Source organism: Zingiber officinale, chromosome 6B (genome assembly GCF_018446385.1).
Source record: "Zingiber officinale cultivar Zhangliang chromosome 6B, Zo_v1.1, whole genome shotgun sequence".
Taxonomy (NCBI): domain Eukaryota; kingdom Viridiplantae; phylum Streptophyta; class Magnoliopsida; order Zingiberales; family Zingiberaceae; genus Zingiber; species Zingiber officinale.
The window spans coordinates 60,878,590-60,893,856 of NC_055996.1; the positions used below are offsets into that span (position 1 = coordinate 60,878,590).

General features: G+C 38.4%; 2 protein-coding genes across 5 annotated transcripts; one reads left to right on the top strand and one right to left on the bottom strand.

Annotated features, from left to right (window-relative positions):
• Positions 1–5,225: 5,225 nt before the first annotated feature.
• LOC121992526 (imidazoleglycerol-phosphate dehydratase 1, chloroplastic-like) lies at positions 5,226–9,217 on the top strand. 4 transcript variants are annotated; one of them, XM_042546978.1, is made up of 8 exons: positions 5,227–5,511; positions 5,616–5,740; positions 6,145–6,249; positions 6,350–6,442; positions 7,338–7,412; positions 8,327–8,389; positions 8,653–8,762; positions 8,973–9,217. In XM_042546978.1, the coding sequence occupies exons 1-8, from the start codon at positions 5,292–5,294 to the stop codon at positions 8,998–9,000; spliced, it is 819 nt and encodes a 272-aa protein (XP_042402912.1). In that variant the 5' UTR covers positions 5,227–5,291; the 3' UTR covers positions 9,001–9,217. The 4 variants fall into 4 exon arrangements, with proteins under 4 accessions (XP_042402915.1, XP_042402914.1, XP_042402912.1 ...); XM_042546979.1 differs by having other exon boundaries at positions 5,619–5,740; XM_042546981.1 differs by lacking the exons at positions 8,653–8,762; positions 8,973–9,217 and having other exon boundaries at positions 5,226–5,511; positions 8,257–8,388.
• Positions 9,218–9,648: 431 nt separating this feature from the next.
• On the bottom strand, positions 9,649–11,647 carry LOC121990221 (plasmodesmata-located protein 7-like). Its single transcript, XM_042544403.1, has 2 exons — positions 10,674–11,647; positions 9,649–9,894 (listed from the first exon to the last, which is right to left on the bottom strand). The coding sequence occupies exons 1-2, from the start codon at positions 11,425–11,427 to the stop codon at positions 9,791–9,793; spliced, it is 858 nt and encodes a 285-aa protein (XP_042400337.1). The 5' UTR covers positions 11,428–11,647; the 3' UTR covers positions 9,649–9,790.
• Between the last annotated feature and the right edge of the window lie 3,620 nt (positions 11,648–15,267).

Consider the following 15,267-nt stretch of genomic DNA (forward strand, 5'->3'; position numbering starts at 1 on the left):
TCGAGTTTTAAGTTATGGTACACTGGAAAAAGTAAAACAAGAAATGGAGTGGGTATTATTGTAGATAGTTTGTTAAAGGATGAAGTTGTAGGAGTAGTTAGAAAAGGGGATAGAATTATAACTCTTAAGATAATAGTGGCGAAAGAAACTATGAACATAATTAGCGTATATGCACCACAAGTAGGATTAGATGAAGCTATCAAATTAAGGTTTTGGGAGGACTTAGATGAAATATTACAAAATATTTCACCAAATGAAATGATTTTAATAGGAGGTGATCTAAATGGGCATGTCGGAGTGAAAAATGAGGAATATGAGAGAGTACATGGGAGTTATGGATTTGGAATGAGGAATAAGGAAGAGAAAACTATATTAGATTTTGCAATAACATATGACCTTATATTAGCTAATACGTTTTTTAAGAAAAGAGAAGAACACTTAGTCACATTCAAAAGTGGGAATAATAAATCTCAAATTGACTTTCTTATAGTTAGGAAAAAGGATAGAAAGATTTGTAAAGATTGCAAAGTCATCCCTGGAGAAAGCTTAACTACCCAACATAGGGTAGTAGTGTTGGATAAAGGCCTCAAACATAGTATCAATAGAAAGAAAATATATACAATTCCTAGAATTAAGTGATGGAAGTTAAAGGATGGGAAGCAACATATATATAAGGAGAAGGTAGAAGTACAAGCATTAGGTGAGATATACGATGACTAATATAACATGGGATAAGATGGTATCAAAGTTGAAAATAGTAGCTAAGAGTGTACTCGGTGAGTCAAAAGGGACATGCACCACTAAGTAAAGAATCTTGGTGGTGGAATGAGAAAGTACAAGAGAGTGTAGGAAAAAACGAATAGCTTATAAGAAATTATATATTTGTAAGAACGAGGAAAACTTAAAAAAAATATACAATAACCAAGAAAGAAGCTAATAAAGTAGTGAGTGAAGCAAAAAATGAAACTTTTAAACGGTTATATCAAAAATTGGATACAAAAGAAGGGGAAAGAGACATTTATAGAATAGCTAAAGTGAGAGAAAGAAAAACAAGAGATCTTAGCCAAATAAAATGTATTAAAGATAAATGCAATAGGGTATTAGTAAACGATGGAGAAAAAAAAGAGCGGTGGAAGCGGTATTTTCATCAACTTTTTAATGAAGGTTTAGGTGACCAACTTAACTTAGGTAATTTAATTAGGTCAAATGAGCATAGAAATTTTAATTTTTATCGTAAAATTCAAACTTCAGAAGTAAAACAAACTTTAAATGAGATGCACAATGGAAAAGCCGTTGGACCAGATAATATTCCAATAGAGGTATGGAAGTGCTTAGGGAAACAAGGTATTGAATGGCTTATAAAATTATTTAACATGATATTGAAAACGAAAAGAATGTCTGATCAATGGAGGATAAGTACTCTAGTTCCCTTATATAAGAACAAGGGAGACATACAAAATTGTGCAAACTATAGGTGTATTAAACTAATGAGTCATACTATGAAACTTTGGAAAAAAGTAATAGAAAAAATTTTAAAGAAAGAGACCACAGTGACAGAAAATCAATTTGGGTTCATGCCTAGAAGGTCGACAATAGAAGCTATACATCTCCTTAGACAATTAATTGAAAAATATCGAGAGCAAAAACAAGATCTACACATGGGATTCATTAACTTAGAAAAAGCTTATGATAGAGTCCCAAGAGAACTTATATGGAGAATTTTAGAAAAGAGAGGTATTAACGTAACATATATTGAACTAATTAAGGATATGTATGAGGATGTAACGACCAGAGTAAAGACTTCAGGCGGAGTAACTGAAGCATTTCTAATAAAGATAGAGTTACATCAAGGATTAGCCCTAAGTCCTTATCTTTTTACACTAATTATAGACGAACTCACTGTGCACATTCAAGACACAGTACCGTGGTGCATGTTATTTGCAGATGATATTATTTTGGTAGATGAGACACGTGAAGGAGTAAATGTTAAGCTAGAATCTTGGAGGGAAACACTAGAAGGGAAAGGTTTTAAGCTTAGTAGATTAAAGACGGAATATATGGAATTTAAGTTTAGCAATATTAGAAGTAATGAAACAATTGTTAAGATAGGAGAGGACGAGTTGCCTGGAACCGAGAGATTTAAATATTTAGGATCATTTTTACAAAATGATGGAGGGATTGAGAGAAATGTCTTTCATAGAATACAAGCAGGATGGGTGAAATGGAGGGGAGCGTCGAGTGTTTTATGTGACCGTAAAGTACCTCTTAAACTTAAAGGTAAGTTCTATAAAACCGCAGTTAGACCTGCTATGTTATATGGAGCTGAATGTTGGGCTATGACTCGAGCACATGAGCAGAAGATGAGAGTTGCAGAGATGAGGATGTTAAGGTGGATGTGTGGACATACGAGGATGGACAAAATAAGAAATGAGAGCATTAGAGAGAAAGTAGGAGTTGCATCTATTGAGGAAAAACTCAGAGAGACACGTTTAAGATGGTACGGACATGTACTTAGACGACCAATAAATGCTCCAGTTAGGCGATGTGAAACTATGATAAACATGCATATAAAACGAGGAAGAGGAAGACCAAAAAAGACTTGGTTAGCAACAATAAAACAAGATAAAATTTATTTAAATATAGATGATGATATAATAGGAGATAGAGTTCAATGGCGTAAAAGGATTCATATAGCCGACCCCACCTAGTGGGAAAAGGCTTGGTTGTTGTTGTTGTTGTTGTTGTATTGTCTTTGAAAATCTTCAAATTTTTTTTACTTAGATTTTTTTAAAGTCATTTTACTTAGAATTTTTTTTTCAAAATTCTGAAAAGTCATTTAACTCTGAGTTAGAAATATTTTACTTGGAAAATACTAAAAATTTGCTAAATATCATATTATCTTATTATTACCCTATTTTTGCTGTGATCAAAGGGGAAGAGAAAGGTACAAGTTTATGGGGAGAGATTTTTTTTTGAAAAACTCTGAGTTTTAAAAATATTTTTGAAAAATTTTGTTTAAACTCTTAATTAAATGGTTACAATTTTATTTATTACAAATTTATGCTTAACATGTTAGTTTAGTAATTTCCTTTAAAATTTCTGTTTGTTTACTTATACCCTAACTTGAACTTAGGTTGATGCACATCAAAAAGGGGGAGATTGTTGAACCCCGTGGTTGTTTTGATGTGATCAACCAAGTTGGTTAGGTCATGCTTTGTGTTTGATCTCTGTGTCTGAGTGTGCAGGAGCTTAGGAGTGCAGGAAGTCGAGCAGAAGACGCGGCTAGTGAGAAGGACGATACGGGAAGGGAGCCAACATGCTTGGTGCGTCCGAAGGACGAGAGAGCTGCGGAAGAGTACTCCGGTGGGCGAGAAGAACGTGTGCGACGTTCGAGGGACGTTAAGCCGGGGAGGAAGGCTGCTCGAGGAGAAGGCCGGGAATTGGGTTCAGGTGAGTCCTATTCCGGTTGGCCGCAATCACCTAAAAGAACGGAGCTTCGGATGTCAAAGCGAAGGAAACAGCGAGCTGGAAGTCAAGCTCAAGGCGCCTTGAACAAAGCATGGAGGCCCCTTCATGGGCTCGTTGAAGGCACCTTCATGACTCATTGAAGGCACCTTCATGACTCATTGAAGGCGCCTTGAGTTGGTCAAACTGATCGTTTGCGCTGCGGATAAAGTTTTATCCACCTACTCGATGGAGGCACTTTGGACCTCAGTTGGAGGCGCCTTGGACCTCCGAGATAAGATTTCCAAAGGCTATATAAAAACCCCTGGAGCTAGGAATTAGGAATCAACTCAGTAATCAACTCTGTATTCATTCCTAGCAACTAGTGAGCGCTCTAAGTGTGTAAAAAAGGCTTCTCCGCCTACAGTGAAGGAGACTCTGCTAGTGTGATTTCCGACCGCTTTGGATTAACAACCCCCTGGGTTATAACCAAGTTAAAAGTTTGTCTCTCTTCTATTTCTACTTTTTATTTTTATTATTGTTGCTATCTGTTTGAGTTGAAAGACGAGGAGGGTATACTTTTATTCTTTCAAATAATTTATCCCCTTCTTGTCGATCTCCGCTGCACCAACAGAATATGAACCTTATATTCATAATTATTCAAGGGGTAATTATTCAAAGGGTTAGTTACTTTATTTATTTATATCTATCAATAGCAGAGGCATGACGTGGTTCTAGCCCAATCTAAGGGAAAGACCAAGCCTAACCTAACGTGGCTTTGTTGACCACAATCCATATTGTACTGAGTTGGGCCGGGCTGTGCCTACACTGTTTTGACATCCTCTTTCTAAGAGTAAATTATTTTTCTATATTTATGGTACCATATCCACATTATCTTCCACAATTAAATATCCACAGATCAAATATTTATATAGCCAACCTATTAAATATCTCATAATATCCTCTTACAATAGGGATATTTGAGATGTAAGATAGGAAAATATCCCTCCAAATATTCTCTGCTCTAAGAATATACAGTATTTTTTCTCAAATATTTATGTTCCTCATATTAATATCATCAATTAAATATCTCATTTTTTGAATATCCTAAATTTAATAATCAAATATTCCACAAATTAAATATTTATGGGTCACTTATTAAATATTTCACTATTAAATATTTCAAATTCTACATTAAATATATTTTTTATTTTATTTTTAAAAATAAATAAAAAGGAGAGAAATCACAGTGTATAATTAACTCTATACCCGTAGATCTTCTCCTTAATATATTTAGAAAAATATCTCTACAATCATCCGAGTAAAATCCTATGGCCCCGTTTGGTAGGAGTGGTAGGATTAACATTATGTTTTCAAAAAGTAAATAATATGTTGTTTGGTAGGATGAGTTAGGAGTAGGATTAGGATGGATTGGGAGTGGGATTCATAATCCCTAGACATGAGAAGTGATTATTAATTCTACCTCTAATCCTATTCTATCAACTCATTTCTAATCCTATCACCTCTACTATTAAACAGAGCCATATACCTATAATTTCAAATCTTCTCCATGATATCTCTTTTAAAAATATTTATAAAAATATCTCCTCTAATATCGTCTCCTATGAACGCTCTAAGAGCATTCTCAGTATTTCTCACGAATATTTATATTTATAATTTCACATCCACATTATCAATTAAATACCTCAGTTTTTTAAAATATCCCAAATTTTACTATCAAACTCCGTGGATTCGCTTCCTGGGGATATTATCCTCCAAATATACCCACCCTACTGGATGCTAATAAATCGAACAGTCAGCCGCAGTTGTTCCAGCCGACGCAGGCCATGCCTCTGCTGAGCCCTAATTCCCTTCTCTCGTCCCCTCTCATCCCAACCATAAATAGCGTTAGGTTTTTTCCCACACGCCGGTCGGGGCTTCTCAATCCGACGACACTTCATCGATTCTACTCTTCGCGTCTCTCCTGGCGGGCATCGTCTCCGATGGCTACTCCCTCATCGCAACACAACGGCGGCGTTCCTGGCGTGGCGGCCTCAAAATCATCTGGTTTTATTATATCTCAGAACGGCGTTCCTGGATCGAGCATGGAGTCAATTTTTTTTTTTCATGTGTGATTTTGTTTTTACTCAATAAGTGGTCGGCATTTGCAGCAGATCGGATTGGGGAAATCAAAAGAATTACCAAGGAGACTAACGTACATGTAAATATAAACTTGGATGGCTCAGGTGTCAGTGAATGTAGTACTGGGATTCCTTTTTTGGATCACATGTTGGATGTAAGCATTTCTTACTGTCTAATGTTAATGTGATATATTAACATAAGATAACCAATGCAAAAATTTCTGATCATTTAGTATATACGCATAGTAAGAGGAGCATTTATTTGTGAGTTGTATAAAACCTGTTTGTGATAGACTACACAAAAATATTGATATGACTATACACATGTTAAACCAAGATTCATTGGAGATTTTATACTTAGTTTTGACCTGTTTCTGATGTTGTGGCAAACAATAGATGTATTAAAAGGGCAATGCTAATTCTGTTTCATGAACTTGTCAATCTTCATTATCATTCTTATAATAATATCTCACTGTTCAGTAATGTAAAGTAGATTTGAAGATCACTTTGATTAGCTCGGTTCCCCTTTTTGTTCACCACGTATACAAATTAATTGCAGCAACTAGCATCACATGGATTATTCGATGTGCATGTAAGGGCTACAGGTGACATCCATATTGATGACCACCATACAAACGAAGATGTTGCTCTTGCAATTGGAACGGTTAGAATGATGAACAAATTTTTATCACTAAATTCTTAGAGCTCTACAATTTTCTTCTATATCATTCTCGAGTGATTGAATATGCATATTGTTGTCATAGGCGCTACTTCAGGCACTTGGAGACAGGAAGGGAATTTGTAGATTTGGGCATATTGCTGTACCGCTTGATGAAGCTGCTGTCGAAGTGATATTGGTATATTCTTGCACATTGACTTATTTATTTTACAGGTTATTCAAGATCAATGAGATTTTATGTGTATTAGAGTACTGCTTTGCAAAATAGGGTATTTGAATCATGGTTTAAAATTTAGTAGTGTGCTAGGGGAAACGGGCTGAATTTGTTGTTCCATCATACCAAGCAGAGGCTGCCGTGATCCCGCGACGACCTCCGTGGGGTCACGGGGGTGTTGCAATCCAATTTTTTTTTTTTTTAAAAAAATATTTTTTTAAAAAAAATATTTAGGTTAAAAATTGTATTCTTAATTAATATATTATATATTTAAAAATATCAAAATCATATTGTCACAATACCGAAAATGGATCATAAATCGAAACATCGATACAACTCGAAATTTTAAACTGTGATTGGAATATACTTTATTTCATGGTTTGGTAATGCCTTAAAAATAAGCTTTATCGCAAGGTATTATTATAATTGAGGTAGATGGTAGTTTGCATGATTCTCTAATTTATGGTGTAAAATTTTGACACCATTATAGTTAAATAAGTATATGCAATATAGTTATTCAATGTATTGCTATTTAGTATTTAATAGACTATTAGTTCTGCAGCATAGTCATCTTAGAAAGATTTTTATTCTAGTTTCAAGATAAATAAATTGTGCTGACTATTAGTTTCGCAGCACAGTCATGTCTGTTATGAATTCTCTTTTCCTTTTTCTATGATCCAAGCCAAATATTTCTTTGTTCTCTTCTATATGGACCACTATTGTACCTTTGAATCTTTTGGTGTTTTTTTATCTATTAAGAACCCACACACAGTATATTTTTTTTTATTACATTGATATGAATAAAAAATATAATGTTTCCTGCTTTTAATTGTTGATCTATCCATGGTTGGTCAATCAGGATTTATCCGGTCGTCCTCACTTGAGTTGTGATTTAACCATCCCAACTGAAAGAGTTGGAACATATGACACACAGGTATTTTTAATATACTTTTTCAACTAATAATTGTTTGTTTTTCAAAGTTTTCTTGCTTATTAAACTCAACCATTCTCAACTTTTGTAGAAATGATTTTTCATTGTGCTACCATTTGACATAGCACGAAGGAGGAAAAACCCATTATTAAATTCAGATAATCTAAGATGAAAGGGTCTGGTTTCTTTTATAGGCCCAACAAAAATCATATCTCCTAAAACAAGGTATAAAACAATCTGTTCTCTTAAAAATAAAGCACAATCTAATTGATCTAATTGTTGGACTTGTAAAAACATAATAATAAAGTATTACAAGATCTACACACTTAAAATTTGAAACCCTAATTTTCCTTAACTTTTTTTTGTCAAAAATTTGTTTAAGATTGAAGAGGATCCGGAGAAAATAGATCTAAAGGTTCATTTTATTCTGTTCGTTTTTACCAGATATTCTGATTGAAAGGTTCACATGAGCAACATAACCTGATTTTATGTTGCTCATGTGATAAAATGTCTGCTTGTCCAATCAAATCTACTACCCTGTCTCATGAATTGGAATTTTTCAGAAATTCCCACTTGCTTGAATTTCCAGTGATACATAGATTATGACTGCATCAATATAACAGCTGAGACCAATGCTTGTTTCCAAATGACACATATTAGCCTATGAAACTTATTTATCAAAAACCCCTGTCAAATTTATACTTCTTTTGCAAGTTAAGATGTTTTTTCAGGTGGAAGCATTGTAGTAGATATTGTTGCTTTTATATTTTTTATTTCATATAATACTTGGTTTATTCATGTCAGTTTGTTTATTTTGCCAAAACTAAGTTTGTTTACTTCAATATAGTACAGCGAAACGATCTTCTTGTTCTATTCAATGCTCTAATCGGTTAACATGCAATTGGAAATTCAATTAGCTAGTGGAGCACTTCTTTCAATCACTCGTGAACACTTCTGGGATGACCCTCCATATTCGTCAGGTATCACAAATTATCATTTAACTCTCTTCTTAATATCTATTTAGATAAGTTATTTATTTATTTTATTTGTCATAAATGTTTCAAATTTGGGATAACAATAATAGTATGACTATTATTTATGCTTCTGTTAATTTATCTCCAATTTTTTTCTTAGTATGTATTTTATTTATCATAAATGTTTTAAATTTGGATATGCATTAATGGTTTGATTTTTATCAGTATTTGTACTTATTTTATGCACTTAATATAATTTGTTTTTGCAGCTTGCTGGTAAAAATTCTCACCATATTATTGAAGCTACTTTTAAGGCTTTTGCAAGAGCTCTTCGTCAAGCAGTAGAATATGACTTGCGTCGAGGAGGGAGTGTCCCGAGGTTAGTTCTTAAATAAGAATTATATAATTATATGTTTGGATGGAAATAGACTAATTACTCCTATGTTTCATTACAAAAAGGAACGTAGAATATCTTTTAAATTGTGATCTCATAATCTTAAAAGAATATTTGTTTTACTCTATGGCTTTGAACAAACTCTTCTTCTATAATTAATTTGTTGGTTTGTCCTTTCAAATTTTATGTTTACAGCTCCAAAGGGGTCCTTTCACGTTCCTAAGGCATAAGTTTTGTTTGGCATTGACCATGAGAGGTATTCCCCGTTTGCGACACAAGTGATAAGAATAAATTGCTCCGAATACCGTCCTATCACTTAAGTATGTTTGAATAGAAGAATAGCAACATCTACTGTCTCTCTATTTATTTGTTTTAACTGAAACCTATTCCTCACTATGTTTCTCTGGATGATTACTTTGGGTGAAAGAGTATTGAAGTCATGATGGGTAGTTATTTCTCATGTTTTATCCCTAACATTGACACATTGTTCCTGTGTTTTCCCCTTGTGACAATGTGGTGATCTGCATTGTAAACGAGAAAAAGAAGTTTACAAGAAAGAGGTGCATGTTGTAAATATTATTTCACCTAAATAAGAATATATAATTATTTGTGGAGGATATTAAATAAAATTAAATAGTATATCGACAATCATAGAATAACTACTTATGGTAGACTCTGCCCAGTGCACTTGAAGTCAGGAAGGGAAACCACTTGAACATAAAGATGAAGATTGACCTCTTTAATATCTTAAACTCAATTCAAGTTATAGCAGCTTTTTCAGTTGTTTTGAGGAACCAACAGCATCTTTATAATTTTTATTTTAGAAAAATAATAAATAATAATTAAATTAGCCAATTCAAAAAAAAGGAGAGAGAAAGCAACAAGCACTTTGCCTTATCATTCAAAAAGTCAATTAAAGCAATACATTGATAAGCTAATTAAAATAAAAAAGCCTTTTTGTGTTCAGAATTAATTAAATTAATAAAACAGGTTTACAGGACAATAATTCAAAATTACTTTCCACTTCTTCGCATGACTGATAAGAAGATGATCCCAACAACAACTGCAATGGTGATAGCAAGAACAATTGCTATGGTTCGTCCACTCACATGATCACCTGTAATTTAGTTAATTAATCAGTAAAATAATCTCATTGATTTACTGAAAAGTATATAAAAAAAGAGAATTTATAGAGACTGACAAGTGGAAAAGAAAAAAAAAGTTGCTTTTCATTTGATCTTTTATTTTTGGCTTTAACTTTTTAGAAGTAAAGTTAACATTATAAGCAAAAAAAGATAGAGAAAGGAGAACATTATGGAAAAGTTGGCCACTTGCAAAAGACCTAGCTTACTAGTATATTCTTGATTCAAAAGCAAAGTTCATGGCCATGCTTGGCATTACTTGCTAGACCTAGCTTGCTAGTTAAGCTTCTTGAAAAAAATATTTTTCTAAATTTTTTCAAATAAGTGAAAGTCATTCCCACAACTTATGTGAGCATAGGTCTATTATCTTCGTTTTAGAGTAGTCAATTTCAACACTATCTATGTTGCATTCATGGAGCTTAGTGACCCTTTCTAACACACTAAACCTATTCATTCTTTTGGTCTCACTCTTTTAAGACTCTTGCCTCTAAACTCACAATCATTTGTGAAGTCGATTCACAGATGATTTCACAGTGCATCAAGTTGATTTATGAATTGTCGTGAGCTTTATTTATAAGTACTAATAAACTACATTGGTTAGTATTAAATGTATGTTATTTAAGATATTCTTCACACAAGGATATTCTGTTCATTCAGTCTTGTGTAATCATCAATCAAAGGCGCATAGAAATTAATAAAAACTATCCGCATAAAATAAAGGGCAAAAAAGATATGGCAGAGGGCGGCGGCTTACCGTGGTAGTGGCCGGGACTGGCCAAGGCGTAAGCTCCGGTGGACCAATAGCTGACGTAGCATTTGCCGAGGTAAACGTCTCCGGCGTCGGCCGCTCCGCACCCGTCCTTGACCTGCTCCACAGCCGACGCCACGCAGTCCCCGCACTGCTTGCCGTCCTGGTCGCCTACGCACTGCGCCAACGCCTGCACCCGCCCCGACGCCCCCACCCTGTACTCCCCCATCCCCCCGCCGCCTGCGAGCGCGCTTAGCGCGGCGTCGCGCATGCCGGCGACCTCAGCCGAGGCGGTGGCGGCGCCGCACTTCTTGTAGACGAGCCCCGTGTCGGGCTTGCCGAGGAAGGAGTCGTTGGCGTAGCGGAGGAAGCAGCCCTTGAGCTGGACTCCGGCGCCGGAGGAGGAGGGGCAGAGGGAGGAGAGGCGGTCGAGGGCGGAGCGGACGCATGCGGCGCAGTCGGGGACGGGGAGGTCGGCGCGGCACTGGAAGAGGCCGTAGGAGGGGGTGGTAGCGGATGCAGCGGCGGAGGTGGAGTCGTGGTAGGAGGAGAAAGTGGCGGCGTTGACGAGAGTGGTGAGTAGGGAGTCGACGTTGAGTTGGTAGGGGGAGCCGAGGGTGTACCTGTTCTGCGAGCAACCAACGTAGACGAAGGAAGTGAAGTCTTCAAAGGCCGCCATGGTTGTCGTCTTCATGGTAGAAAGTAAGAGGAGGGGGAGGAGGTGGAAGAAGAGCTCGAATGAGGAGGATGCCGACGCCATTGTTAGTGCTCTGTTTTGGAATGTTGGGTCAGAGTGGAAGAAGAAGCAGATGAAGTGAAGTGGTGCAGGGGGGAGGAGGGAGATGGAGTTTTATAGGAGAGAAGTCGATGGTGGTGGTTTAGTTAGGGAGGTAGTGGATTGCAAGGTTGGCGGCCATGGCGATTGTTGACGAGGTGATCTGAGCTTTCGGTCTCTGTTTTCTGGCCCTGTTTCTGAAAAGTTTTGTGTTGATTTTTAGTTTGATGATCATTAAAATTTGACTCTTTAAGTTTTCAATTGTGTGTTTTTTTTTAAAAAAAATTATTTGTAGGGTTTACTGGTTTAGGGAAACGGTTTGATGCGGTGAAAAAGGGGCATCAAGTATGGTCAAGGGTGAGGTGAAAAAGGGGCATCAAGTACGGTCGAGGGTGAAGATAATAATTAACGTGATGGTCAAAATCAAGACGATTAATGTCATAGAATTAATGGGCTCATTAAAAATGGATCGAGCGGAGGTCTATTAGTTGCTAATCGGGCATGAAGTGTTCGATCGACAAATGACTTGTTCGAGTAGAACGCATATACAGCCAAGAGCACTATAGCAAGAACATCATATGTTCATTACAGAGCGGAGGAACATTAAGACGGCCGGAGCACTTGTCCGGTCGGGCGAAAATAATCTACCGAACCAAGTCACTGTAGGAAAATCAGCAGAGATCGACCGAGCGGAGGAGTCCTAGCCGAGCGACTACCTCGCTCGACCGAACAGTGGGACCATTACTGTATCTCTTAATATCCCTTTGGGAGGTAATGCCCCTGACAACATGATATGATCAACATGCGGATCGTACGACGGAAGCTTCTACTGTCTCATCAGAGATTTACATGCCTTGTTAAGATATGGTGTCAGAGACACTTTTCTGACATATCCTTTCATAGGACGGTTAGGAAAGCATACCCGCGCCTTGAGGCGCATGCACGTCGCCCACTGGGGCGTTATATAAAAGGGGTCCATGCACCAGTAGATGTACGTGTTATTCACTATTCATGCTTGTGCTTACTGTTGCTCCGTTTTCTTCTTTCAATGACTGACTTGAGCGTCGGAGGGTCAATGTCGGGACCCCTTCCCTAGTCCGATACTGATGTTTCTTGTGTTGTAAAGCGGAGTGAAGTCTACACACGGTCAACTCAAAAGCCACATCCCTAACTAGCCTTCTTCACAATTTTCTGATAGGATCATATTGACGTCATCTGTGGGAATGTAACCTGTATCCGAAACGCAGAAATGGAGGACGCTGGACGACTCACGACGGTGACATTGACGTAAGAGGAATTGGATATGTTGATACAATCCATGGCATCTAAGATGGTGGAGCAACAACAACAGCAGACGATGGCCGAACGCCAGGTACATGAACCCGCGACATCAGCAGCGGGGAAGTAGGCCAGAAACAGAGACCAAGCAGATCATGTCTCCATTCGGGGACAAAATAAGAACCCGACCGTCACATACAGGGACGCGCCCAATGCGTCGATCCCATTTCATCGGGCGTTATTCCAGACTCCATCGGAGGAACAAGGCCAAGCAGACAGGGAGCCAGGATCCTCTTCGGACGGCGCGCCTGTTCAGGATGTGCGGAAAGGAAAGGCACCAAGAAACGATGATTCACCTGAACTGATCAACTGACAGTTCTCTCAGGGTATTCTGGATGACCTAGTACCCCGACATTATATAACATTGACGATCGGGGAATACAATGGAATGACCGATCCGAATGACCACCTGGTCAAGTTTGATAAAACGATCACACTCCATCACTACACCAACGGAGTGAAATGCCTAGTCTTGCTCACCACCTTGTCTGGATCAGCGCAACGATGGTTTAGACGATTGCCGAGCGGAACAATTTACAGATTCAAAGACTTCCGAGTGGTGTTCTTGCACCACTTCACTAGCAGTCACTGCTATCAGAAGACAAGTGTTAATCTGTTCGCTGTGAAGCAGGGGCCCAAGGAGGTATTAAGAGAGTACATCAAGCGGTTCAACCAGGTGGCCATGGAGATTCCATCGGTCTCCTCGGAGATATTGGTAAGTGTCTTCTCCCAGAGGCTTACCGAAGGGGAATTCTTCCACTCACTCATCCGGAGGCCCCTAAAAGACTTCGACCACTTACTCAGGCGTGCCACCGAATATATAAACATGAAAGAAGGTCAAGCGATGAGAAGAAAATAAGTGGCTGCCGAGCATACTGCCCCCCCCGGAACGACGGCAGACCACCAATCATCAACTACCAAAAGGCCCTAGATCGGGAGTAGCATAGTCGTAACAGGAGCTAAGAACACATGTCGTGCAGCATATAGCAGCAGGCCGACCTAAAGCTACAAAAGGCAAAACTTGGATGTCATTGTTTTACTCATTCCATCAATTGACGACGTACAATACTCAGGATTGCTATGACTTGAGGTCGATTTTCAGCTGATTGGCTCCACCAGGATACCGTCATCGCTCACCAACTCCCAAGCGACGACATCGACACCTGTCGGACGGGCGAAAAGAAGAAGACAGACTAGTGGACGAACAACACCATCATCAACCTCAACAGAGAAATAACACAAGTCCTGCCCAAGTTTTTATTGAGCAGAACAGACCATCTGCTCGGGAGGAGGAAAACCGAAGCAACGCCGTTCAAGGTGAAATCGAAATGATCGTCAGTGGGCCAATCAACGACGATTCCAATCAAGCAAGGAAGTTGCATGCCTGACGACTGGAGATACATGCTGTAGAATGCAGCAAAGAGAAGGCTGAGAGACCAGATATCAATTTTAGCCCTCGAGATCTAGAATGAGTTGAGATCCCTCATGACGACGCCTTGATCATTTGAGCAGTAATAGCTAACTCTACTATTCACCGAATTTTTGTTGATACAAGTAACTCGGTGAATATAATCTTTAAGAAGGCCTTCGACCAATTGCAAATCGATCAGAGCGAGTTGCAGCCCATGACAACCTCGCTATATGGGTTCATAGACAATGAAGTATTACCAATCGGCCAGGCTTAGCTGGTCATATCACTCGAAGAGGAACCTCTCAAGAGGACCAGGACCATAAATTTTATTATGATTGATGTACCATCTGCCTACAATGTCATATTGGGTCGACCAATGTTTAATGAGTTCCGAGCTGTGGTATCTACCTTCTACGAAAAAATAAAGTTTTTGATGGACAATGAGGTGGGAGAAGCCAAGGGTGACCAATTGGCTGCTCGACGGTGCTACGTCGAGATGGTCAAAACATAGGTGAAGGCTGCGCGGAAGATTCAGTGGTTAGAGGCGAATACCATCATGGAGGAACCTCCCGTGTTGGTCTATGAGGAAAAGGAGGAGGTTCAGATCCATCATAGTCAGTCAGAAGCCACTATGAGAAGAAAGAAGAGCTAGTCGTCTGCCTTAGGTGAAACATGATGTGTTCGCCTGGTCGACACATGAATTCTCAGGCATCTCGCCAAGCATGGCTCAGCACGAGCTTCACGCCCGATTGGACGCTCGGCCGGTTAAACAGAGGAAGAGAGACTTCAGCTCAAAGTATAATAAGATCATCTAAACGGAGATAGAAAAGTTACTAGAAACTGGTCACATCCGAGAGGTATAATTTCCAAACTGGTTGGTCAACGTCGTGCTAGTCTCCAAGCAGGGTGATACAGTGCATAAAGGTAGGGCTCGATAAAATCAGACAGTTAGAAGTCAAGGAGACGTGACAATCAAAAGTCAAAAGGTAACGGTCAACAGTTAGGAGAAAGAATGAGTTAGACCACCTCAAGTCACCAGCTGCATAATCCCAGTCGGGTAAGGACGGAGCAGGTTC

Excerpts from the sequence above, each read along its gene's own strand:
- LOC121992526 (XM_042546978.1), top strand. The coding sequence starts at position 5,292 with ATGCCTCTGCTGAGCCCTAATTCCCTTCTCTCGTCCCCTCTCATCCCA. Across the intron at positions 5,741-6,144 it reads TTTTGGATCACATGTTGGAT|CAACTAGCATCACATGGATT; the intron begins GTAAGCATTTCT and ends AATTAATTGCAG. Across the intron at positions 7,413-8,326 it reads TTGGAACATATGACACACAG|CTAGTGGAGCACTTCTTTCA; the intron begins GTATTTTTAATA and ends AAATTCAATTAG.
- LOC121990221 (XM_042544403.1), bottom strand. The coding sequence starts at position 11,427 with ATGGCGTCGGCATCCTCCTCATTCGAGCTCTTCTTCCACCTCCTCCCC. Across the intron at positions 9,895-10,673 it reads CAGTCCCGGCCACTACCACG|GTGATCATGTGAGTGGACGA; the intron begins GTAAGCCGCCGC and ends ACTAAATTACAG.